This window comes from Acromyrmex echinatior, chromosome 4 (genome assembly GCF_024713525.1).
Source record: "Acromyrmex echinatior isolate Ae372 chromosome 4, ASM2471352v2, whole genome shotgun sequence".
In the NCBI taxonomy this organism is placed as follows: domain Eukaryota; kingdom Metazoa; phylum Arthropoda; class Insecta; order Hymenoptera; family Formicidae; genus Acromyrmex; species Acromyrmex echinatior.
The window spans coordinates 1918885-1946314 of record NC_141855.1 but is presented as its reverse complement, the minus strand read 5'-3'; the positions used below and the strand labels follow the sequence as shown (position 1 = coordinate 1946314).

Below are 27430 nucleotides of genomic sequence, written 5' to 3'. Positions count from 1 at the left end.
AATTGTACAGAATTATAGCAACATTCAACTAAGGAAGGGACCAATTTTATAATTTAAGTTTTATCGTATATAAGATATATTGAACTATAAACTCATTTTATTCTCGCAATTTAATTGAGTTCCAAAAGTGTGATAAAATATCTTGAAGATTTATTACAGTATTTTTAATTTGCGAACATTAAATACAATTTGACTTAAAGGGTACTTCAGCAAATACGCCGCGCTGGGATTTACGCCGCAGAAGTCAGAAAAAATTGTGGAGATAATTTTCCCGCAGCTATTCTCTGTTACATGCCTTTATGTTATATTAGTATTGTGTTATAATTTTAATTTCTTACTGTTAATATTAATGAAATTATTGTGAGTTGAATCGATTTATCATTGTAATAAGTAATACTATCATAAATTATAATCTACATAAAATGATTACTATAGGGCGTGTAAAACATTTAATTGTTATTTCGTGATACATACGTGTAGTGGAATAGTAAAGTATGTTGTGTAGCAAAATACAAGTGCGTTGCTTTTCTTTGTTTAGTTTGTTGTATATCTTGTATATCCCATCTGTTTGGGATATACGGCATTTTTAGCAAACGGGATTTATGCCCAAAGTATATAAAGAGCGCAGATTGAATTCAGTGCACTAAGTATAATAAATGCATTATATGAAATATGTATCTCATGTCGTGACACTTGTAATATATGTAGGAAGATTGTAATTATTATTTACTACTTCATATATATTTACCATTTCTTATTCCTTAATAAAACTTTATAAACACATTTTATAAATTATTGTGTCATTATAATTATTGTGTCTTATTTATATGCATTATTTGTAAATTTTTCATGAGCCGTACAATAAATATTTCAGATTTCTAATATTTTTTTCATAATAGTAGACAGTACAAAGTTTTTACTATAATAATATAGTTCGCTTACTATAAACATAGTAAATAATACTTAATAAATTAAGTTTTTGATAGGTGCGGCGTATATACCGGAGTTACCCTACATTAAATTCGTAATAAATTATATCCAACTTGAATTATTTTTAATTATTTCTATAGATCGTTACTTGATACTCACAAAAATAAAGATTCGAGCTTAGAAATAAATTAAAAAATAGCTTATGCAACTGTCTCAACCGAGAATACTCTCGTCTTCTAGAAAGTTTAGGAAGAACTTTCAGCAATCAAATAAGTAGCTCTCTTGAACGTTTCTTTCTAGCGAAAAATTAGAATCGACTATCGAGTCAGAGTAATTATACGTGAAAGTTGAAAAGTTTCAGAAGGTGATGCAATTCCGGTCACTGCTATTCTTTTCGATATAAAACAATCATGTCACGAAAGTTTTTTATTTAATAAAGAGCGATGCCTCGTTTTCGTGCCGTCCAAACCGAAAAAATTTCATCTTCTGATCTGATCACGATTCATTCGAAGCGCAACCCAGATCACGCTTCCACAAGGCAAATAGCTTTAATTTTATATCGATTACATGAGCAAAAATAACGCGAAGCAGATAAACTCAATCGTATACACTTCAATCGGTGTATCATGCAACTCGTACAAAACTAAGAAATTTATAAATTCAACAATCATCAGTCTGCTTCTCATTAAAGATTCGTGTAAATACGTATTCTATATGTATTATATTTAATACGCTTAATAATGCATATCTATTTATCATATAATGAATTAACGTTATTAATCACCCATGCGCACATAAATATATATTCTTTAGCTGCGTGTTATTAATCTGACATTAATTGCACTTTAATTAATTACAATTCAAACAAAACAAACTGTCGCTATAAGTACAGTAGAAAAAAAGAGAAGGAAGAAAGAGAAGAAGAAAGTTCAGATGTAGGAAATGCAGTTAAAAAGCGCATTTATATTTTTCATTAAGACTGTACACTTTGATGTACAATCAAAAATTACTTTAATAAAAACATTTCGTAAAAATAACTAAGAAATTGTAAGATATTCATTTCATTTGAAATCCAAAAATTCCACATATTAGATAAAATAAAAAGATCTTTCATGATTATTTGAAACTGCTTTTAAAAGTTATATTTAAATAAAGTATCTCTGAATACTTTGACGATGTATTCACGTGCAAAAATGTTTACATTCGTAAACAATATGAGATAATTAGCTGACAAATAATCGACGCGTAATTTACTTAAATTGAAAATTGTATAAATTCACGAGAAATATTATTAGACACAAAAAATCCTCTTAATCGAGTGGCAGTTTTCATTCATGTGTATTTAATCTTATCAGTCAATTTTCACTTACAATTAATATTAAAGAGAGAAAATGTGAGGTATATCAATTTTCACACATAATGTGTAATTAAATAGAATAATAAAAATCAAGACTCACGCTGGTTCTCCATTCTGCTCGATGCGTACGATGTTACCGCTGAGAGTCTCGATCTCCTGCGGCCGCTTCACCGCATGCAGACCCGTTTTCTCCCTCGGCGAGGACACCCCTCTGACCGTGTTCACACTCACCCCCGTGTCCGTCGACCTTACACTCTCGATCGAGTCCGTGGACACGCCGGTGGAGGATTTCAGGGAGGCATCGCTACCGCGATTCTCGTTCCTTGTTCGAACCACAGCATCACTGTTCACACCTGCGTTCACTGCACCGACTTTGGGATTCACATTGTTACTCTTTGCCACGTTGTTCGTTATCGTATTGTTGCTCATTGTCACGTTATTCACTGTCTTCGCCTCTTCAGTCGCTTTAACCTTCAAGTCGTTCTCCATCACCGTGGGCATCTTATCATTTGTTGGACCTTCACGACTCGCGGTCGTCTTGCTGCCTGCAGAAGAACCACTTTTAATTTCCGTTGTCGAAGTAGCTTTCGATTCTTCCGTAGCTTTTCCATCACTTGATCTGGACCCGCGAACATTTTGACTGTTTCTGCCAGAACGCTGATTAGCAGAAGACTGATTACTAGAACGCGATTCATCATTCATCTTAACGCTCTTCATAGATTGACTGACGCTACCGCTCTTTGAGTGACCTCCAGTGCTACCTTCTGCACCGACAGGAGAGTCCTTCTTATCATTTCCAGGATTAATCGCTTGAGTTGTCTTGACCGACTGATTTTCGACAAACGGCGAGGATTTCTGGCTCGTTGATGCTGCATTCGGTGTCGAAGGCATCGGCGATTCGCTTTTAGATACAGGAGAAATAGAAGACTTGAGTGTTCCGTCTGACCGTTCCTTTTGCTGATTCGTCGTTGAGCCGTCATTACGCTCCACGAGAAGTGTATTCGCGTCGATATGCAGAGGTTGCACTGCTGTGGTCGTCGTGGTGTTTACCAACCGTTCACTAGACGTGCCGATTGCCTGCGAGGTTTGCTTTAGAAGATCTATAAGATCCACATCGTCCGCAGTGGCCGAGGAATTCTCATTCATTTCATTTTCCTTCGAACTCAGTTCAGATCGACTATTCTGAACTGATTGGCCTGCCTGTTTGTCGCTTTTGCTTTCTTTTGCAAATCTTTCCGTCTTTCCGGTGCTCTGTTCAGGTATCGAGATAAACCTGCCGATATTCGACGAACCGTTTGCCTTGCTCGTCTTCAAGGGAATCTTTGATGGTGAAAGGAGGCGTTCCTTGCTGGGACTTCTGTTCTGATTGTCCTTTCGAGCAGCGGGGTTCTTCTGCGGCGACGTTGCTCTTCTCGATATCTTCGTAGGAGATTGTTTCGTGGTGTCTTTTCCTCTTACGTTCGATCGAGGAGTCGTCTTCTCCGGTTTTGTCGGAGTACCTTGGATCGGTGAGAGTCGCGTTGAGCCTTTCGTCGGTTGTCGACGCGTCGCCATCGAGTTATTATTGAGATTACTAGTGGAATTGGAGATGAAACGAGTCTTGGCTTCGGTTAGATTCGTATGACTCCGAGAATCGGATTTGTTCAAACGCGTCTTCGAGTCGTTCAGCCGCGACTTGGAATCGGACGCGTTCAATCGATTTCGTGAGTCCGAGACATTTAGTCGCGTCTTCGAGTCGACTCGACGACCAATCTTCGGTGACGGCGAACGCTCGTTGTCCTTTGTCAAGGAGGTGGACCGCTGACGATAAGTCGGCTGCGGTATCAGACTTCTTCTGGGACTGTTCTGTTGCGACAACGACACTGCAAGATATAACAAATGATTTAACAAGAAGTATCGTTGACAAAGATCATATTTCGATGGTAATAAAAACACTGCGAAAAATAAATTTTATTAAGGTAAAACGGGGTAATTTGGATAAGTTAACAGAAATTGAATACACGATCTCAATCTTTAAAAATTTTTATTAACTTATACTAATTACCCTGTTTTACCTTATTTGTGACTATAATTACAAGTTACTGTAATTATGATTATTATTACTAATGTTAATAATAATATATGTATAGTTCTACAAACAAACAATATATATAGTTGGCAAGCCTCAAAAATAACTATAATTACAATTATTTTTGGTATCAGAAATCTTCGACTTGTTCTCGATAAAAATTCGCCTACTCACCCCTTCGCTCGGCTTTACGTCGACGTCCATCTCCGGCAACTTCTGGCGATTGCGGCCTCGACATTGAGCGAGGGGGTGGTCCTTTAAAGCCACGTCCGCGGAAGGGCGAGACCCTTCCTGTCGGCAAAGTGGACGACGCATCGCCAGTTTCTGGACTCGCCGGCCTGGACTCAGCAAGTATCACGAAGCTGGAACGACGATGTGCCCTGCCGAAGGATGTCGACGTCGGGGCGACCTTGTAGGGCTCGGGCGCCCGCGGGGGCGGCGGCGACAGGTACATGTTGTCGGGGATGGCCAGCACCCGGAAAGGCGGTGGGTTCTGCCGCGCGACGTGGCCATCATGATCGCTCCGCCTCATTCTTGCCAGACCCTATCTTGGGAAATCATAACGTTAGTTAGTATGATTGATCTGCGCTTGCATCAATCCCCGAACTTGCATCATTTATGCAAACACAGTTCGTAATCTTAGCTCACAGTCTTAAAATAACAATATGGAAAAAAAAGAGGAAGAAGAAATCAAAAAATTGTTTTTTTAATTTATTATAATAAAATATTCGGAAATAACTGTGACTCCATATTGTTTTAACATTTTAATTATAATGACAAATTAACATTAATTGTAAAATTAATCACCTACTGATTCTTAAACTTATTGTATGTAATATATGTTTAAATTATTTAAATAATATTCAATGAATATTAATTGTGATTATTTTAAATTCGAGGATTAATTATCGTGTATCTATTTAATAATATTCTAAATTCATTTTTGCATCTAAATTTCTCTTTAATATTATTAATATAAATAAGAATACATTTTGATGCATGCTGTAAAATTATTTTTATTTTTATTCCATTAATATATTATTTAATTCCGTTAATTTTAAACAATGTATGTGTTCAATACGTCTCATAATTTCTATTTAATTTAAACTGAAATGTTCATACCTGGTGCCCTTCATGCAGGTCGCCGAAGTGAGAGGGACGCCGTGATCCACCGTTACTCCCACCTGCAAAGAATAGAAATCTCTACTGAGAAAGAGAGAGTGCGTGACGGTCATTAAAAAATAAAGAGAAATTTTTATTTCGATAAAAGTCGAGATAACATAAAATTGCGGTTCCGCCCGGCAGATGGAAAACCGCAATTGCAGAAATGGAAACGTCCCGGCTATCCTGCTCGATCGATAGCTCGCGCCCGATACGAAAAGTTTAAACAAATTTTGCATACTTTTACTGCATTTATTTTACTTTATCTGCAGTGAAGACGAGAACCGTTTTTCGTTCGTTATTTTCGTTACCAATTGCTCTTAGTTGCTCGTCAGTCGATGCATCGGGAAATTATATTGATAACATACAAGGAATGTGGATCAATACGGCGCTTGAATTTCCATATAATTACCGTTCCGTCGATGGCGGTTCTTCGTGATTGACTATTTGCGGAAAATTTGTCGAGTTCTCGATTACAAGCGATACTTCTGCGAGATATTAATAGACGCTTCTCAGGTCTCTTTGCGAACTCGGAAGGAAGGATTCGGCTCGGCGCGGTTAGCAATTAACGAATGTGCACGTATAATTCGTTCTATGCGGCTTGGCACGTGTCCGAGCAACGAGAGTATCTAGTCGGATACAAGGAACAACACTTTATTCACGCTCTCGCAAACGATCGCCTGAACAAATTCATCACTGCTTACTGCTGAGCTAAATTCTCGATGTGGCTGGTGCATCGCATCGTCTCGTCTCGTCGCGCAACGCTGCGTCAACCGTAGGTTGTAAGGAGGTTTCGCGCTCCAATATACTTTCCAAATTTGACAGTTCACCGAGTACCTAATTCAACGTTCGTCGAAATGCTCTCGATCAAGATGACCCGTAGTCTACGATAATCTCTTCGATACATTAAAAATAAGATTTTCGTTGCACTTAGATATATCGAAGGAGCAATGGTAACTCAGTTCCTTAAAGTTAAATAACATTTTATTATTTATAACTTTTATGTGTGTTAAAATGTAAATCAATCCACGAGAATACTCGAAGAAGTAGGGTATCTAGAAACAAGAAATCTAAGACTGTGGTATCTAAGAATGTGTTGATCTCAAAACACATTAATTATTTTTTAACAGTAATGAAATTTTTAACATTGACTGCTCAATTATATTATTTTTCAATTGGAACTAACATTGAATTACTGTTAAAAAAATAATTACACAAGTAGAACACAAGAACATAATAAAGATAGCATCAAATAGAAATCAGGAAAAAGCATAATAATAATAATAATAATAATAATAATAATAATAACTTTATTGATGTGCAGTGTAAAGAAAAATTGAACAACAGTAAAATACGATATAATAGATGAAAATGCACAAACGAAAAATGAAATATCGGCAACAATGATGCCATTCGATACATTTTTAACAATAATTTTGTGATAAATTCTTGACATGACGATAACTATTAAATGATTTTTTAACTATTATAGAAATTTTTATTTGATATCATGTTGATCTTGTTATGATTTTGTGTTCTGTTAAGAAATGTGTCCCAAGGTATCATCATCTCCTCTACTCAAACGAACATTTACGCGTCTTATTTTGTCAACCGCGACAAGTATTTTATTCGCGATTAAGATTCGAACGAATGGAAAATATCCGAGGTGTAATTCACCGTTACAATGGCGACCGAGTGATTTATAAGTATCGTTCATCCACGAATCAATGGAGCGAGTACAAGAGTATGAATGCGCCGTAAATCGTGAAACTGCAAAGAGTAAAACAGTGAACACGTACACCAGGGTTTCCAGCGCGCGATTAACTACTTTTTATTAACTAAATCGTAAATAAGAATTACGTGCATAATCATAAACCGTATGGACCTTCGTGTTTCTGTCGAAAATGCGGGTGTAAAGTACACAAGAACTGCAGGCAGACGCAAATATGCGAAATTGAGTATTTATTTGGTTATATTTCAATGTTTACTTTTGATTCTGTCTGCAATTTAAACCGAAAATTGAAGTTTTTAAAGGCACCATCAATATTTTGACGATGAATTTTGGTAGACTAATTTAAATCTGTAAAAATAAGTAAAATATAATCCGACTTCTATTATGAAAACCCATTGTTAAAGCTTTGAAAAGTGTGCCAGAATTTTTTTCACAAAAGTGTTCCACAAAAGAGGTTTTTATATAATATGGAACAATAATAAATTTTGACATATTTCTTGAAAATCTCTATTGCTAACGGAAGGGTTAAAATTCATGTTGCCGACGAAGAATTACTCCTATTTCTAATGCTCGTTTCTCTCGATGTGGATTAACTTTAATCTCGGTTTAACTTACTCCTTATCTTTTCCTAATTACCAGAAGAAGATAAAAAGTAAATTAAATCGACATTAAAATTAATCTACATTGATGAAAATGGACATGACTCTACGAAACTCTTCGTTTGATTTGCTTTCCTTCTTTATGGAGTAAAAAATGTTGTACACAATATATTAAAAATATTTTATACTCTACGCGATCAGGAAGGAAGGGCACCAGCAGGAATACCTGCTAGCCTGCGCTGGATCTCGCGATTCGATAATAAGCTCGCGATTTCCATAATTCTCCACATCCGCTTATGCACTGATGCACCGTGCACTCTATGTAATTACCATCGTACATCAATAACTGCACCCGAAGAAGACGGTAGAATAGGAGCCAGAAGTAACACGGATATCTGGGCGCATACTTTCGCCCATCACGACAGCTCCTAATTATCTCATTAAAAACAACGAGTTGTCTACCGTTATCATTACAAAGATTGAAACTTAAGATTCCATCGTTACGCGGCCATGCCGTACTTAACGAATAGAAATTTAAAAACTGAGGGAAGTATAGAAATTTAAGTCGTAATTATATTTCTCGTTATCAAACACGAGATACCATTTAGCTGTTCGCATTTTTCTGCAATTATTATAGAAATGATCGTGAAACCGTGAAATTGTTACCATTATTCTTTATGCTTTGCGTTTAATGTCTGCTCTCTAAAAGTAAATCAGTGTATTATTACTAAAAAAATAGTAAATATTAGTTGATTACATCAGTTGTAAGTGTAACACTGAAGTCATTGATTCACTTTTAGAGAGTGTGATTTTGAAAGACGGAAATTGATTTTATCATGTTGCGCGATATAAACAACTTTCGTCCAATTAAACCTCGTTTCTTAATTTAATAACGCGTTAAGCGTCGAGCATGGCCAATTCTAGTTCTTATTACCTAATGTAAAAATTTACGCGACTTCACGGCATTGCATCGGCGGGAAATCGAGAGCATGGTTGCACTCTGCGTTAAACGTACGAAGAGATCAGAGGTCAACATCTGCAGTTTATTTCGTGCCTTTAATTTATTCTGTGCGACAGGTTGCATATTTGCAAATTCATATTGCATGTGTGCGCACTATTATCATTTAATCCACACTGATTATCTCATTCATAGATATAGACAGGTTCGTATTTCCGATATAGATATCCAACATAAAGGCGTTCGTTACTCTCTTTGATAAAATTTTTTAAATTACTACAGTTTGTAAAAAATATTATATTCATATTATTATTTTCTATTGCCGCGTATAATTGCACTTCTCAAAAGAACCTTCGATCCGCAAAATTTCACAACACAGTTGCGATTGTCATGTAATGTATACTGTGTATATATACGAAACTTGCTCTTCTGATATCGCTTATCGTGCATTTACTCTCACTCATTGTTCGAATAACATATCTATAATATGCAAAATATAAAGCCGACCTATAAAGGTTTGTTTGAATACCGTACTTCTCTACGTAACGCGCAAATTTGACCTTTAGTCACTGTTTGAATACCCTAATCGATCACGAGGTCGACGCTTAAATTTAAATAAGAACATCGCGCGTGTAGAAGTGACCGACGCCGCGATCTCGAACGTAAATTACGAGGCATGTAAAACAAGTTATATCCGAATATCCAATCGTGCTATCAATCGTGATTGCGAGCGCAGTGAAACTTCCGTGTTATACGAATATATTTGAAAATTATGGGCCAAACTGAACTTGACTCCGTTGCGATTGAATCAAAATCTCAAGGGATTCGGGTTCGAATCCTGATTGAGGTAATATTTTTCGCAATAAATTATTGACAGACTTAGAGATAGATAAGACAGATAAGATTCTTATCAACATCATATTATTAATGTTGTTATAATGATGCTTATTAGCATCAAAAATTATTAAATTGCTTATCAGTTTAATAAGTGATATTACAACTCTGATTCTGTTCGTAATTGCATTTCAAGACCAATGAAGATTTCGACGCGCGGTTTGTAGAATCAGATGTATGTATATAAATGCACGCATAAATATTTAAGTATTAAGATCCGTTTTGACTGAATATAGGATTTCTTTTATTTAATTCGATTTATTCTCATCCATCCAAATTCATATCATAATTGTTTAAAAATCTCAAATATTTTATAAAACAGAATGTTTTATGAAATTTATAAAAATTATTATTAAGCGAAATATGCATAAGTTTCAAAATAATACAGAATGGAAGAAGGAAGATTTTTACAAGATGATTTAAATTTGAAAATATATCAAGAAACTGCAGAAATTATAATTCATACACTATTTCGGAAATATTTTTTAATATTTTTTATAAAATGAATATAATAAAAAGAAAATTCATAACATTGAAAAAAATTATTATCGATCAAAGTAAAAAAACGTTATTAAATTATTCTAAAATTCGTCTGATAATTAAAAATAAGAACATCCATTTATTCGAAGTTTCGCTTGCAAATTTTATGATCTGTTTTAAACAAATTGCTAAAACATTTGAATTTAAAAGTTTATTCAAAATACTGCCGTAGCAATCAATCATGCTCTGCTCGTTCCAATGAAGAAGTATGAGTACTATAATCTTATTCTGGCAACTTTGCTTCCGTAATACAGTAGAAAAACTTTTCTTCTCACGTTCTAGTGACCAGTATAAAGCGTAAACAGTTCATCATGACGAAACCGCGGGTGACAACCGCCAATTTGCTGCGACAAAGTTGAGGAAGAGGCGCGCCGTGCTCGAGTCCTTAATTAGCATCACGTAATACTTAATTAAATTGCACACCGATGCCTTGTTTTCCAGATAGGCAGCAACTAAGAAATTTGCTGTTGCAATCGCAGGTATCATACAGTTGATCGGTGAATCGATCAGTATTCCTCGAAGGAGAACGAAGAATACAGATCGCGTACCTTGGGGGGGTCAACGACCTCGTTTACACCTGCGTTTAGCGACCAGGAAGTTCCGGACAGCGGGACATTTGCGTAACAATCAATTCTTCCGCGGAACGCTTCGATTGTTGGATGCAAAAGACAGCTGAAACAATCCTTTCAATCGTTAAATATTCTTAAATATTCTTCACAGATTAAAAGAAACATACTTTTATTTATTATATTTAAGAATCTGCATGAAACCATTTATTTTTCTTTTTAGATATTTATTAGATAATTAGAAATGATTTCTAATTTCTTTTATGTTTAAGATAGCAAATTATCTTTTTAAAAATTTGTTTAATTTCGTGCATTTTTATTAGATTTATTTATTTTCTAGAAAATATATTAAAAATATTTTCCAAATATGAATAATTTCTGATCCTTTTCTCTGATATAGTTTGCCTCTTTACAAATTTAAATTGTGCTACGAGAATCTCCTTCCTTCCATTCTATAACATTATTTCGACACTATGCATATTTTACTTCCATACTGAACATTAAAGTGTATTTTTTTTCGCAAAGCAGGTACTAATCCTATTCGTTCTTAGCTCTAACGAGCTTCTATTGTCGCAATGTCGTAACGACTACGCAACATAAACTTCGTTTCGAAATAGGGAAACTCCCGATCATCTGGGATCTCGTTTTAACGCACGGCCCACACCAGAAAATAATATGTCTGCCATGCAACAATTAATACAAGGCCGTAATGACCGTTTACTTGAAATAATCGGGTATTACGCGAACGTTACACCGCGTCCGGAACTTCTTCGCTCTATATATTCAGGCGTACCGGTTTTTCGACCGCGCCTTGTGCGAGAACGATTTCTCGCATGAAACACTCGGCGATAAACACGTATGCATGCGCGTGTTAGATAACTGAAGCCTCGCAGAGTTTCGCAAATCCATCGCTCGTGCGATTTTCGAAAGCGCCGCTCCCAGTTCCCACCCTCGGCCGATCTCGGGGGTTATGATTCAGCGAGCGTGACAAGTGATAGGAATAAAAACGAGCTCGTAAGCTCATGCCAAAAAGAAAATACACGTACAATCTTTTGCATAAATAAAAAATATTCTTTAAAACATAAAGAAGGGCTAGAGTCTAACGTAATTAGTGTATAAAATTTTTAATAAAATTATCTTTAATATTATAATTGTCCTTAATTAATTGTTTTAAATAATGTATTCATAGTCAGACTTTATATTTAAGGTTTCCTTAAATTTATCTTCAGATGTTCTACGAATTATTTTATTGACTACTAAGCATCTGAAGATAATTTAAGAAAGCTTTAAATATAAAGCCTGACTGAATACGAGCATAAATATTTCATAATAATATTCATGATAATGTAAAGATGAATGTTTCGGCTCTACTTTAAGTCATCATCAATCTACAGTTTACACATTAAAAAGCGGTTGTTATCTCATGTGCTTAAGAAAGCCAGAGAGATTTCTTTTACTGCCAATTCTAAAGTTCTTGTAGAAATGGATATCGGTCCAAAAACCATTTTCTTTTTAAAGGACACAATGGAGAACGTGGCTCCTGAAATTTCACTCGCTTCTTGCTCATCTTGGTTTTACCGTGATAAAGGGAATCATGTTTTCATGTGCTCGAGGAAATTGACGTGAAGTGTAATGTGAAGTGTAATGTGAAGCTAAATGTAATTTTATATTCTCTTTGTCCAAATAAAAGCATGCATTACTATGTTAATCAAAATATTATGAAATATAAATATTCCCGCACGTGAACAAACATTTCTCGCGTGCAAGTCACTATCACGATTACACTTCGAAGATGATTATTGAAGAGAATATTCAAGGCCACGTGGTCATCGATAAACGCAACCTTGCAGTGCAATCTTAAAATGTGTCCCGTAACCTCGACGTCATTCACTTCAATCGATTTTGTGAATCGTAAACTTTAGTCTCAAAGAACAAAAATCATCTCTGTCATCACTTCTTACCTTTTTCTTCATAATACTTGGTTACATTTATCAATTACTGCTCCAAATTACTGAAATCGAATTTAATGATGTCCAATTTACTAAAAAAATTATTTATTTTAAGTACCTATTAAACTAAACAACAGTATTTTAATACTTAAAATTAATCACTATCTTTTAAATATTGTAAGCAAAAATATTACGCAAGCTTCTTATTAAAAAAATACAATGGGAACAATGGTTTTTCTAGAGTATCTAAAAATTTAACTACATACAGATCTGAAAATAATTTCTAATAATTGGACTATCAAAATAATTATATAAGACGCACAAACAAACAATATTGCAAAAGTTTTGACATTCTCGCCATTAATTTGAACGTCTTACATAATTATTTTAATAATCCAAGACAATTTTTAGATCTGTATCTAGCTAAATTTTTAAATACTTCAGCAAAACTGTTCTTTTCGTGTATATCTTCTGTTTATATTTATTTACTAGGCTTGTTAAAGTGAATTGTGTTTCAGATTACATAGTGATAGGCAAATGTATCTGAGGATTCGATTGATAACGTAAGTGAAGAAAAGTTAGTTATCTTTTTAAGGTCAAAACAGTTCATGAGGATCGATACATTCCTAAAAAGATTTTTCGTTCACACGAGGCGCCGCCTCCTACATCGATTTCCTTCAAATTCAAGTACATAGACCGCAAGCGGGACCAAATGTGTAAAACTTTCCTCGGCTGAATGAACGGAGCGATTCATGCGATTTTTTAAATCTAATTCAGCGAATTCTTTTCGTCGATTATGATTTCCGCGGGGAGAAATTGTGTCGATCTCAATCGCTCAAGGCCAATTAACTCGCCGGCGATTAGGATGTACCGAACGTTAATAATCGCATTACACGTGAAAAATATGTTTGAAATTAGGACAGCTCGAGCAATCTGTAAAGAAGAAAAGCAGTTAAATTATAAAACCGCAAACAGATCGTTTAAAACTGCACTCAAATACTTGGCATTTAATAGACGCTCTAAGTCTTTATCCTATGATTAATTCTATTAATAATAAAATTCTATTAATAAAGACTGGAAATAAAACCGTTTATGTTAGATACATTACTTTAAATACGAAGCGCCACTACCTAATTTTATTAATCGCCTTCGGCAATCCTTCTCTCTCTCTCTCTCTCTCTCTCTCTCTCTCTCTGTAATTAAATATGCAAGCCGATAAAAATCAAAGCGATCGATCAGTATATTATATGATATTTGCATCATATAAAATGAAACATTGTAGAATGAATTTTCAAGAGTCAAATGTACATGTTACTTGCAAATTATGTTTTATAATAGACTATTATTATTTCATAATTATCACCAAAGAGAATTTCTATTTTGTTATCGAACTAAAATACTATGCACAAATTACTTTTGCAAGTTTCTTTGATCATTCTTCCTTCTATAAGATTACAGTAATGTTTTGGTAATCCAGATACGAATCATTAAAAAAGTCAGGATGAGAAAATGAATTACATACATATGAGTATGAAGGCACCGTTATTACAAAAGTTATTATTACAAAAATAAAATTTTATCAAGTTTCGCGTTCTGTGACAGTGCAATTAAAAAGGGAAATAGATTGTTCTCGCCGTTTTTTCATCCATTTGCATGCAAACGTTTCCGTGTCTTGCTATCGCCATTAATTAGCATACACCACCATTAACCGACATAAATCACTCGGACGAATCGCATGTACTCTTTCGACTTCGATCCGATTCGCGATTTGTTCCGTACTCATTTAGAGAACACGCGTATGAATCTTCGATGGTTTAGAGATCTCAACATGAGAGAAAAGCAGTTTCTCCATATTGGAAGTCATCAAGCACACATCGATCAAGGAAAGATTGTTCTCCAGATTCAATGCAACAGTCCTGAGTGCATCTCGTAGAGGAATGACAGAATAAACTCGCGATTGTGACTTTCTCAAAGTTACTTTAAACTGTAAGGTCTCTTCGACAAACATAAAGTTTCACAAACATAAAGCGTTCATCAATAAAAAATTGTACCGATTCTTTTCACAGGGTATATTCGGGGTTGTTCAGAGAGATCTTCCTGAAGTGAAAGAAAAGAAATTGAGTGGCAGTTGATTTCTTCCCACATAGCACACTTTATTCGATGGACGTCCTGAGAACGTCTTTAGGATGTAGGATCTTTTTTGAACATTTTCTTTAGAACGTTCCTTAGGCCGGTATTCATAGTCCGTGTTTATTTCAAGATCGTCTTATTTAAGTAATAATTTGAAGATGCAAGTACAACTCTATGGCCACATTCATAGTTGAGTCTGATATTTAAAACTATCTTAAGTACAGTCTTAAAATGTCATAAACCAATCACAGAGCTGTATTAACATTTTAAGACATTACTTTCTAAGATCTTTAGAATGAAATCTAATTCTAAAGAGGGACGAAAAGTGACAATTGAGCTAGTATTGAAAAAGAGTGGCTCTATTGTCAATTTTTAAGAGTAAGATTTCACTCTTTAAAAATGATTCCAAAAGTTTTAGAAAATTTTTAAAAGTTGTTAAATTTTAAAATGAGAACTATGAATACCGATCTGTGACTGATTTATGATATCTTAATATTGTATTTAAGAAAATTAAATATAAAAACTGACTATGAATACCGGTTTTATGTTCATTTCCACAAATATAGATTAACTTTAATTTTGATTCAATTTACGCTTCATCTTTTTCTAATTTTTATGTCCATTGATACAAATGTAATTTCTACAAATGTTGTACAAATGTAGATTAAGTTTAATCTTGATTAATTTACTCCTTATCTTTTTTTCATACTTAAACTGAAAAAAGATAAAAAGTAAGTTAAACCGGGCTTAGAGTTAATCTACATTAGTGGAAATAGACATTAGGCCCGTTTCTACCAACACAGTTTTAATCCTTTAACTAATTCTCCATCTTTTTCTACTTTTAAGAATTAAAAAAGGATGAAGAATGAGCTGAACCGAGATTAAAGTTAATCTACATTAATAGAAACGAGCATTAGAGGTCTCTCCTAATAAACAAGAAACATTTCGAAACATTGCAATAACGTTGTAACGTTGTTGCAATGTTGTTAGAATGTTTTAATACTCTCTAAAACTTTTAAATAAAATTATCACCCTGAAGAGTGAAATCTCATTCTTAAAAATTAAAAATTAAATCACTCTTTTTCAAGGCTGACTTAATTTTCATTCTTTGGGGTGAGACCTCCACTCCAAAGAATTTACAGAGTATATTTCCTGCTTAGTAGAGTTCTATACTCCTCTTTTTCGACAAAAGACAACAAGAGAGAAGTGTCGACCACTCAACCCGCTATCCTACTCGCGCCTCGCGACTCGGGGGCGGTCGCGATGTGTCTTACCTGTCTCGCGGGTGGACGGGGTCGCGGGGTCGCAGGGCTCGGCACCATTTACGACGGCAACCCCTACAGTAGTGGCGGTGGCGACGGCATGCACACGATGCGCGCACGAGGGTTGTGGGAGCCCGGGGGAGGATCGCGGCTCTCACACACACATACACACACTCTCTCTCTCTCTCTCTCTCTTTCTCTCTCTCTCTTTCGCCCGTCGCCTCGGCCTCGAATCTCGGCACCACGCGTCCTCGCGCGAACACGAACGCGTCCTCACTGGCGTTGGCTCGCCTGCCGCGACTTATAGCCGGCCGCGGGATACCCGCCGAAGGTGGTCACTCGGGGAGGCGCGGGCGCGTTGACCAACACGCGTTCTCCACCGCGTTCTCCACCGTGGAAAGTCGCCGGGCGCTTCTCGATTCGTCTCAGAATGAGATAGCGGAAAATGCGCTCGTCTTTCGTGAAAATGCAATCGGTTTCTGCGATAAAACGTTCCTTTCCGTAAGCTCTTCAGAAGTTCCTCTTCAGAAAGCTAGAAAGTTGACACCTTCGTAATCTGATCGAGTTAAAATACTGCTAAAACAGAAGATATTAGATCGACATTAGATCGGATGAATGGCGTTATTCGCTTTTTCTTTTATCTCTAAAGTTTAGCTCGCAAAAAGACTTTTTTCAATGGATTCCGATTTTAAAATTTAAAACCTACTGTGAGTCTTATAAATGTCCACTTGTTCTTCAATAGTGTTTCTTGAATTGCAGGTCTTTTCTTCAATTCTGCAGCATGTACACAAAGCAAAAATATTTGTGTTTACGAAAAATATGACATCTCATAGGATCATTTTTGTAATATTTCTATAATTAAAAAATATTCCAAGTTTCAATAAAACTTTTTTCGAAAATCTGACACCTTCTTGGGAGTTTCAGAGACAAGATACTTCCGTATAACGAGAAACTTTTGCGTCCCATTCAGATTCTAGAATCTTTTGCATTTAATTGCTAGAATAATTGCTTCTGGAAATGCATCAGGAACTCTGAAACTCTTGGAGAAAGTACCAGGCACTATCAATTATTTTACAAAAATTCTAAAAGCGCGATAATTTTACAATAAAACGAAGAAAGAAAGAAGAGAAAGCTCGCTCGAGTTTCACACGCAACACCTAAGTTTCTGCACGTCCACCCACGTGTTCTCCACCCTTTCGCCCTCACCCTCGGCCTCTGGGACTGCGCAGACCTTGCTAAGAGTGCGGCCAGGCAGCGTCGGAATACGCAGCATAGTACGTAAGCATTTATAATCGAACCTCTCAGTCGAGGCTATTCGTTCATTCATTAACCGGTTGGCCCCGAATTATTGGAACATTAGCTTGATTGAACAAAGCTGGGCACGGCTTGTAATACACGGGATCCGCGCTGCCTCGCTTATGTCATCATCAATACGAAGCGGAAACGCCGCGCCGTTCTTACACGCAAACGACACCGAAATCAAATATTCTTTCTCCAGTCGAGGACTGGAAACATTTTTCGGAAATATATATACCCTTTGGACGTACCAAACAGTCCTTGAAAATTCTCAGGTTCCTTGAGATACAAACTTCAACGATAAATCTTTAAAATATCAACCTTCTGAAGTAGAAACTTTTGGAAGCAATAGAAAAAAATTGAAAAATATTCAATAAATACAGACTAACAGTAATATAACATCAATGTTATACTTTCACATTTAACAATGCATGGCTGCGTTCAACGGAAAATGTAACTTTACAGCTGTTGTAAGATTCTTCAATATTTATAATTGGTTCTTGCTCTTAATTCCTTTCATTAGATTTAAATGCATAAACCAATCATTAAAGAATCTTACAACAGTCGCAAAACTGCTTTTTCTGCTGAACATAGCCAATGTAACTATTCACACAATGTAACATACAACATTTGTTATATTTTTATATTATATTTATATTATTGAATGTGTAATTACAATATTGATGTTATGTTACTGTTAGTTGGTGCTTATTGAAAAATTGGCATAAAATTAGAACTCTCGAATATGTAAAATCGGAATACATAAATGGAACATAAAGCTATATATATATATATAAATTTCTATATATGCGATTTAGAAGCTGTGTAATCGGAAAAAAATGCGTCGTTAAATATAGTTTCCAATGACGTTTGCACGCATCATTTTTTAAATATATTTTATTTATATATATTTATATATATATTTACAGAGCTTACGTGATAATCGTCGTCACGTTGAATATGATACATTCGACTGTGAATAAATGGTACGGCTGTTATACACGGATTATTTTATTGCGAGGACTCGCGTTTCCTGGCTGGATCTCGACTTCGATCTTGGCTTCGGAAACTGCCGATCCTTCTTATCTACGATCTGGAGATCGTTCATATACGAATTGCTTACACGAAAAATCTCACGATCCTACATCAGAGACGATCGGGACGCACAAAGTGATTAGCACGTACGTTAATTAACACTAGTCGTTCTCACACAGTTCGCTATCGCATGGGATCGGTAATCGCAGGTCTGATTGATAATGCCCGTTTCTATCAATGTAAATTAACTTCAATCCTGGCTTAACTTACTTTTCATGTTTTCCAGTTCTAAGAATTATAAAAAGATAAAAAGTTAAACTGAGATTTAAGTTAATCAATATGGTAGAAATTGGCATAATGTTTATTTCTATAAATGCGTAAATTAACTTTAATCTCATTTAATTCACTCTTTATCCTTTTCCAATTCTTAAAACTACAAAAAGATTAAAAGTAGGTTAAACTAAGATTAAAGTTAATCCGTACAATTACACCGTACAAATACACTTGAAGAAAGAATCTTTTTTGTAATCTTGAATTAAATTCTTTAATTTCTGAATAAGAAACAGTATTATTTTGGCACTATTCTAAAGAGTATCATAAGACACTCGTTGTATCTTTGCCATAGGAAGAGCAATTATAGATGAGCTTTAAGAGATGGTCGAGAATTAACGTGCACAGAATAAGATAATCGATCAAAGAAATAGATTCTCGCGCTGGTATAATCGGCAAGCTATAAGATATAAAGGAAAGTGAATTTCGTACTCTATTAATTTGATCGATCGCTATTTGCGCACTTTTCAATTGATCGCACATGCAGAGAACGACTGATAAAAATGTTCGTACGAAATACGGAAGAAACCGCGTATCTTCTTCTCGTGACGTCCTATTGATCGTTTCTACTTAACGAGTGAATCGCGTTTCATAATCTCCAACTTTTGCGCGAACGCATGTCTCTCTCAGTGGCTCGCGCGATCCTTAATTTACGTTTACAAAAAGAATTGCGAGTTAGTATTGCGCGGTACTTGAGAAGCCATGAGGTATATATTGTCACACACTTTGTATCTGCGTATCTTTTATAATAGACGCAGTTACGCCCCTTGGTCGTCGGCGCGTATTCGACTAATACTGAAAGAATCGCGAATTTGTTCGCCCGCGTATATCGGTCGCACCGACGTACATTAACTCTGGTCATCCAGCAATGTAGCCGTTTAATCCGTGTAATTAGCTGGGAATCGATATTGCCGAAGGGCCAAATTCTAAACCTTCTTCATCAACGAGGTTCTTCATCAACGAGCCGTACCAGGTCTCCCTGATATTGCCGATCACTTTAGAGAGAGTTGTCCTGTGGCTACATGACTCGCCCACTAAAGAGCTACCCTGGGACTAGGGATCTTTTTATCCTTTTCTTTTTACTTTAGGCTTCTCTCTACAGCGATATTCTGGGAAGCAGTAACCAGAGCGCGCCTTCTCTAGTAAACCTTCGAGATTGAAAAATTGAGAACTCCCGGGCTTTTGGTAATTTTCTACAATCGAGTAGTACCATTTTTCTCTTCATCCTTTTCCCGAGTAAGAATCGATAGAAATTCACTAATTATAAATAGAATTTTCTAAGTTGTCCAACTAATTTCATTCTTCTATTTGTATTATGAGTGAGATCGTAACAAGGGAAGGACGAGATTAACCAGAGCTAATTAATCCGCGATTGCCCATATAACTGAAGCTAAGTCATTAGTTGTACGAATGTCGCAACGAGATACGATTACGTATCCACGAATAACGTGCAAGCGAAACAACGAGCTTAGACCAAAGTTATAAATCAAGCGAACGCTTTCATTGAATTATTGCACAATATTCTTGTCGAGCATCGGTGAGGCTACGATCACTGAAATTACTGAAGCTTGGAAGCAACTCTCCGCTGTACAGATCAGTCTAAATTAAACTTACGCAAAGTAGCAAATCATTTTTTGAGCCTGTCACATTAAAAACCAGGTGCGCGATTTGTTCTTCGTATTAATCTTAAACTTAATGTAACTTCTGCGTAAAACGGCGCACGTTATCGCCGAATTTTTCGAAATTACAGATATTCGTAATATTAGCAGTGTGGCGATAAATTATGCTTATACTCGTGGCACTAACAGACGATCTGAAAAGGCTATTGACTTTAATCCTTTGTACCCTAATATTATTCGTAGCGCAGCTGCGCGAGAGATCTTGTTGCGACGTTATATAAAAGCTGAGTATATTAGGAATTGCTTATCTTAAATATTTAGCATTTTATGTATGTTTGCGTCGCGAAATAATTCGACGATAGTCGACAATAATTCCGGGCGCAAAAGATTAAAGTGTCCTTATCGCAATTGATCTATGTAACTTTGGTATGACATAAACGTGGATACTTAATACATCACAAAATAAAATTAACACTTCCTAAAATAATGCCTGCGGGAACAGTATCCTCCGGTGTATAAGTTATCATGCTGTACACATAATATTGTCGTTTTTAATCGTTCACGACAGTATTGTAAGAGTAGGAAAAAAATATACATATATTAACTATATTCATATTTCGCCACAAAAATCAAATTATTAAATACATCTACTGACTGTATATGTATAAGTAGAATTGATGCACATTTAATCTCCAATAGTAAATTTGATTGCAACACGGCACGTTTAATATCATTTACTATAATAATTGCTCTCAAATATTTTAACTTTATTTACAACACTAGAAATTAATTAGCCTAACACAAGGTGATATGAATTAATATAAATTAATATTTAAAAGAAATATGCTTATAAGCTAACAAAACTATACATATACTTATTACGTACATTATGAAAATAATTAATTACTAACCAACATGCTAAAGAGAGACGTATGTGAGGAAGATTACGCGAACAATTTAACGCAAAGAATTACAAATCAATATTGAGTATACAACATTCAATATATTCCTGTTTTCGTGACTGCAAAAAGATTAATAAAAATGCAATCATCTTAAAACAATGGCAGTTTTCTGCGTGATTTAGTATGTATTGTTACTCCAAAAAGTTTAAAAATTATTAATTACATAATTGACGTTACGATCAAACTATACCGTGTTGCATTTAATGTTATCTAAATCTTTTTTGCCAACATAGATGTCATGCTTTAAAATCAATCTACAGATCTCACAAATGCAAACGAATCAATTTATCTGTAGCGACGCGTAGGACTTTTTTTCTCTATATTACTCGTGTTGTGGTACAACCTTACTTCAATATAGTTACAAAAAATAATGCTCTGTTATATCTTTAAAGGAACTCCCTGCTTGATATAGTCAATTGTCTTCGAAGAATTCGCTGAGATACACGTTAAGCTTTTGATCCCGCCTTATCTTGAACTCGCTGCATGTGAAGCTTCTTGTGATCCTTCCTGTACTTTTCAATTGTCAATTCAGCATTGTTGGTACTTGACAAGCTCAATGTTACCGGATCCAGACTCGCCGCTAGTTTCAGATACGTCTCCTCCATTTCTTTCGTGACTTTTACCTCGTAATCTAAATCCTTCAGCAAATGATCGTCCTCGAATGTTATGAGATTTTTACTCTCGTCTATGTGCTCAGACAAGATATTAATGGATTCATTTACATCTCTCTCGCTATAATCCTCAATGTTCTTCGGTACATCTCGAATATTGCGAATCAAACCTCCGTCTTGCTCCGAGGATTTGCGCTTTGCAACAGAATCGTTCGGATACACGGATGACAAATTATCGCTCACAGTGTTCTTATCTTGCACACACTTGATCTTATTGCTATCATGCGACGCGGAATTCTCCACACACATCGATGATTGCACCCATTCGGCCACTCGTTGCAATTGATTATCCTGCAGTAACACCGGCGGTGGCGAATTATCGTCGCTACCAGTCGAAGTCGAACCCTCGGAACCAGCTCGAGATGTCTTTTTCGCGTGCACCAAGACGGTGCTAATTTTGCCATTACTGCCACCATTACTACTGTACATCTTATAATGGCCAGCGTTGTCCAGGAGAATATTTTTGGAACCTGGAGTGACGCGGACCAAACAATTCCGCGGACCAGTCACGCGATTCTGACTCAAATTGGACTTGGCGCTCGAATTGAAGGCACCACCGGTCAGCGATTGCGCAACGTCGCTGCAACTGCTAGACGGATCGGAACTAGAGATGACCATGCTGTCGCTGCTGAAACTCGGGCTGGTCGTTACCTCAGTCTGACTGCCGTCATTGTGATTCGCTACGTTGTTGTCTGGACTCTTGACCTCGATCACAGTAAATTGCGCAGCATTCTGCATATCTAGTCGCTCCGTTGACCTATCATTCTTCCAATCACGATCGTTGATAATATCGAGTTCGATATCGTGATTCACTTTGTTCTTATTCTCCCTCAAAGGATCTATTTCGGATCTCGACTTCGTCCATTTGTTCTTCCATAGCCTATCGTTAATAATATCAATGTGCGTCTGCTCCTTATCGGAGAACCGATTGTCCACACGTGTCAAATTGCCGGTATCGAAATGTCCGAAGAAGTTTTTGTCATTCCAATATTTCGCAGATCTATCGATTGGAGAATCACACTTGTTGGTCCTGAGCGGTTTCGACACCTTGTCGACATTTATTCTATTAAGATCGTTTAATCTTGAAAACGAATGTTTGTTTTCGTGATTCTGGGAAGAATTCTTTTTATTCAAACTGGCTCTTGTAATGACACCGTCTTCCTCCATCGTATAATCCTGCCCGTTCCTATTACCTCTACCAATAAACTTGTCTTTGATACACGGAACTTGCGAAGCATATTTGACGTAATCGCCGTTCATGTGATGATGAATCTTGTTGCCATTCTCATTGATCTCATAAAAGACCGTATGGGTTGCGAGATTCGATTGAAGTTTATCTTTGCTTTGATACTTATCGTCATTCAGCGTGGCTTCTGATACTTGTTTTTCGACGCTATATGTATAACTCTCAGAAATAGGAAACGTATCAGGCACACACGTTTGTGTCTCCGTGTCTACTGTGAGAATGTTTCTATGACACGTGCACGTATCGCAATGTTTAGCGAAAATTCTCTCCTTCTCGCGATCTTCCAACACTTTCGCCATAATTGCCGCTGATACCATATCCATCGGTGGCTTGCTATCGTCGCTATCGTCATCACTGTGCTTTTCTACCGTAGGCTTGGTGATATTGTACACCATTGCTGTTGGCGGAAATGTGGATATCGGCACAGTGATGCTCTTTATGTCCGGCTGCGTCGTGTCCTGCGTGGAGCATCGCTTCTGTGCGACGTACGTTCGCACTTTAGCCTGCACTTCAGAAGGCAGCTACAATAAAAAGAGTAACAGTCTTGAATCTTTATTTTTATTTTAAATGTCAATAACAGACGCATATTGTGCCTTTAAATATTAATCTAAAATGCTCTTCGCTTCTTATTTATTGCTCCCTATCTCTTGTCTTTTTTCTCTATTTGCGATTACTTTATATAATTGTTTTTTGTCTCTTCCAAAGATTGTCAATTTTTATCTCAACAGAAAATGAAGAAACAAAATAAGAAATAAAAAAAAAAGTAAGAGATAAAAATGGTAAAAAGCAAGAGACCGAAAGCACATTGTAAATTAGTTGTAAATGTTACTTAATAAACATCTACTTACCTATGTCAAGTTCAGAAAGACATTCTTAAATCCACGATAAATAATATTTTTTTTTTAAATAAAGTATGTAAAAATATATAAACATATAATACATATCCGTCACATCATTATAATTTCTTAATAAATTCACGAATACTTATGATGTAAATATAAACGTGAAATACGAAGGTTTATGCGCGCGCATGTATAAAGTTGTTGGTGCATAAAATAAAAATAAGATGCTAACACAACGTTATAAAAATACAAGGAAAATGTCATTGCAACATTTAAGTATTCAATAATGCCAACACATAAAATTTATATAGAAACTAAAGAGTGAATGATGATAAATAAATGAGGGAGATGAGAAAAGAATATATTGCCAAAATATAACTTTTAAGTTAATAGTATATAAGTATGAGATTTATGTTTGACAATATCTTACCGAATCATATTTCTGACCCACGAAATTAGAAGGTTTGCATTGAAGCAACTGAATAGCCAAACTAACGTCGTTTCTATATTTTTCCTGAAGGAGAGAAAATAGATTTTTCATATAGAATGTATAAATATATTAATTGCGTAAGTAGCATCTCTTTATTTAGAAAATAAAACTCAACAAGAAAAACATCAAATAAAAGGTTATTATAAAAAATGTAAACTTTAGAATATATATAAAAATGAAATACTTGCATTATCTTGAGTTAATCGATGTATCGTATAATTCGCATCGGCTAATCTGTGAGACAGAGTCGCTATGTCCTTCGTGAAGGCACTTTTCTCCGTCTCGCATTTGTCCACTATTCGCAGCAGTTTATCCTCCAGATTTTGATTGACCTTTTGAACCCTCTTGTGCGCTTCATGCAAGCGTGAATACTTCTCCTGCCATATCAACAGTTCCTCCTTCATAGAAGCCAATTCTCCATTTGGGAACTTATCAGCTTCGTTTAAGAATTGCGTCTCCATTGTCACAATGTGGTTATCTCTCTCGAGTAGTCGTTGGCGCAAGTTCTCTATTTCTGCATGCAAATGCATGTCACAGTGCTGCTGATTATCCTGGCTGCAAGTGCTGCACTTACAACCGCATTCCTGTTGACAATGGTTGATATAAATTTACCAAAATGCTCCAAATGTTTATAACAATGTTACTAATTGAGAACAAGAATCAATATTTATGTCAAGCAAGATTATTACTACAAACAAAGAAAGTAATTATATGTATATACAATATATAATTAGAAAATTTTATAGTTATATATATATATATATATACAATATATAATTATAGAAAATTTTAAGATTGAAAGAAACTATTGTTTTAGAAAATGTTTTAGAAATTATAATCCAATCACATCATTAAAATACAATTAACAAATCAGCTGTTACAATTATTCAATTACACTACAATATAAACAGATTACTATAAATAAAATTCTTGACATTAAAAAAAACATGATATTTAATGATGAATGTTTTCTATTTGGTGACACAATTGTCGTTTTTTGTTCTATCTTTGTCAGTCATGGAATGTCAAGAGAAAGAATGTTTGTGTCACTAAATGAAAAACATTCAATATATCTTTTCATCAATCTTTTATCTGCTTGATATTTCAAGTGAAATGTAGAAAGACGCAAAGCAAAGTATGGAGCAAAGAGTACGTGGAGATACGATTTAAACGCATTCCCAAGGCATCTCGCGAATAATCACACATAGCACACGTGTGCGCGTATAAAACGAATTGCTTCAATAAATCTCACTCGAGGCAACACGAGAGATCAAACGGATCGCGTGGAAAGTCAACGAGAACGTTCCCGTTGCTTATTCGAGAGGAGATTTCTCCAGATCGAGTCATCCGTCTCGTAGTCAGCTGTCCGTCGCCACGTTGGCAATCTCTCCAACTGGTCTCGTGGCCAGCTGTCATCGGCGGGAATATTCCGAATACTCCACGCCGTGATCGCGACTCTTTAAACATAATATGACGTACCTTGCACTTCTCCGCCATGGTGACTCGCCACGCTGAGAACGGTATCGGTAATAATGCAAAAATAACGTCTAACGGCGCGAGCACTGCGATTCCGTTGGCGCCTCATAACCCTTTCCTTCCCTCGGCTCGGCGTCCGCGACGTGGAGTGCAGAAATGACAGGGCCGTCTCGCGCGCCCGCGAACGATTAATCGCACACGCGGGGAGAATTCACAGCGCGAATAAAGCGCGTCAGTGCATGTTCTTTTTATTTTTCTTTCCTTTATCGCGAGAAAACCGACGTCGCAAAAGGAGTCCCACTCATCGTCCGTTGTCGTTACCTGCAGTCTTTGTCGGTCGGCACGAGCCAGCACGAACAACTCCAAATCAGTGCCGTGATCGCTATGTTGAGTTTTCGGGTCCAAGCTGGGATCCAGGGATGTATTCACGACGACGAGAGTCACTTCGACTCGATTAACTTATGCCTGTTTTCACGAATCAACTTTAATCTTGATTCAACTTCTTTAATCGATCAATCAAGCGGATTGGAGATAGTAAAAGTACCGGCTTTCTTTCTCTTTTCTCTTCATCTTTTTATCATTTTTACAACTAGAAAGTTGAAAAGTTGAATTGGGATTAAAGTTAATCTACATTGATGGAAACAGACATTAATCGGAGATTAAGTCAATTAGCGACGTAATAAAATATCATTTGCAACAAAATTTCACAATTAGCTCCGTAACTTGTCGCCTCAATCTAATCTTTCTTTCTATTGTCACACAAAAAATTAGTTACTATATATTCGTGTTAACAAAATAATATACGTAAAAAGTACTTGATAGTTAATTGCGATTAACATATCACAACTGAATTTTTAACTCTGTAAATCATTTCAAATCTAATCTTTCTTGTCATGAGTCAATTAATAACAAAGAATCAGAGATAGAATGTAACGCTTCATTTCCCTACAAAGAATTAATTCGGTTCGTGTCAACAAATTAATACAAGTACTTATTAGTTAATTATCAGTTAACTTAATTAGTGATTAACTCAACTCGGAGCGATCGCTTACAGCAAAAAATTAATGGTTTACCGTATACATTACTAATTACTTTATAAATTAATCACCAATTAATCGAAGTTTAATCGAAGTCACGATAATATTATAAGACATTTAACAATTGGTGCATAAAAAATAAGAAAATACATATACATGTGAACAGAAAATATTCGAAATAATATATATGCAAGTGTAACATTAATATTGCTAGACTTAAATTATTTTATTAGTATTTTACATAATTAATTATTAATATATTAACAGTACTACGAAATGA

General features: G+C 35.8%; 2 protein-coding genes across 6 annotated transcripts in view; both read right to left on the bottom strand.

Moving 5' to 3' along the window:
• stum (mechanosensory transduction mediator stumble) overlaps positions 1-16888 on the bottom strand; it is a 32497-nt gene extending 15609 nt beyond the window's left edge. The window contains exons 1-5 of one of the 3 annotated variants that reach the window (XM_087405242.1): positions 16853-16888; positions 16159-16719; positions 5478-5539; positions 4530-4903; positions 2388-4149 (exon numbers count right to left, since the gene is read on the bottom strand). In XM_087405242.1, the coding sequence (XP_087261368.1) occupies positions 2388-4149; positions 4530-4887 (2120 nt within the window). In that variant the 5' untranslated portion in view covers positions 4888-4903; positions 5478-5539; positions 16159-16719; positions 16853-16888. Of the gene's footprint in view, positions 1-2387; positions 4150-4529; positions 4904-5477; positions 5540-16158 lie in introns of all 3 variants that reach the window. The other 2 variants (XM_011058496.2, XM_087405243.1) reach the window with 2 other exon arrangements.
• Positions 16889-18321: 1433 nt separating this feature from the next.
• Positions 18322-27411, bottom strand: LOC105147469 (Brain-enriched guanylate kinase-associated protein). Of its 3 annotated transcripts, none has more exons than XM_011058498.2 (4): positions 26117-27411; positions 24826-25221; positions 24578-24661; positions 18322-23826 (listed from the first exon to the last, which is right to left on the bottom strand). In XM_011058498.2, exons 1-4 carry the CDS (start codon positions 26132-26134, stop codon positions 21835-21837), a joined length of 2490 nt encoding a protein of 829 aa, XP_011056800.1. In that variant the 5' UTR covers positions 26135-27411; the 3' UTR covers positions 18322-21834. The 3 variants fall into 3 exon arrangements, with proteins under 3 accessions (XP_011056800.1, XP_011056801.1, XP_087261370.1); XM_011058499.2 differs by lacking the exon at positions 26117-27411 and adding an exon at positions 25791-26058; XM_087405244.1 differs by lacking the exon at positions 26117-27411 and adding an exon at positions 25890-26058.
• Positions 27412-27430: the final 19 nt, after the last annotated feature.

Excerpts from the sequence above, each read along its gene's own strand:
- LOC105147469 (XM_011058498.2), bottom strand. Across the intron at positions 24,662-24,825 it reads ATCGATTAACTCAAGATAAT|GAAAAATATAGAAACGACGT; the intron begins GCAAGTATTTCA and ends TCTCTCCTTCAG. Across the intron at positions 23,827-24,577 it reads TGGGTCAGAAATATGATTCG|CTGCCTTCTGAAGTGCAGGC; the intron begins GTAAGATATTGT and ends TTTTTATTGTAG.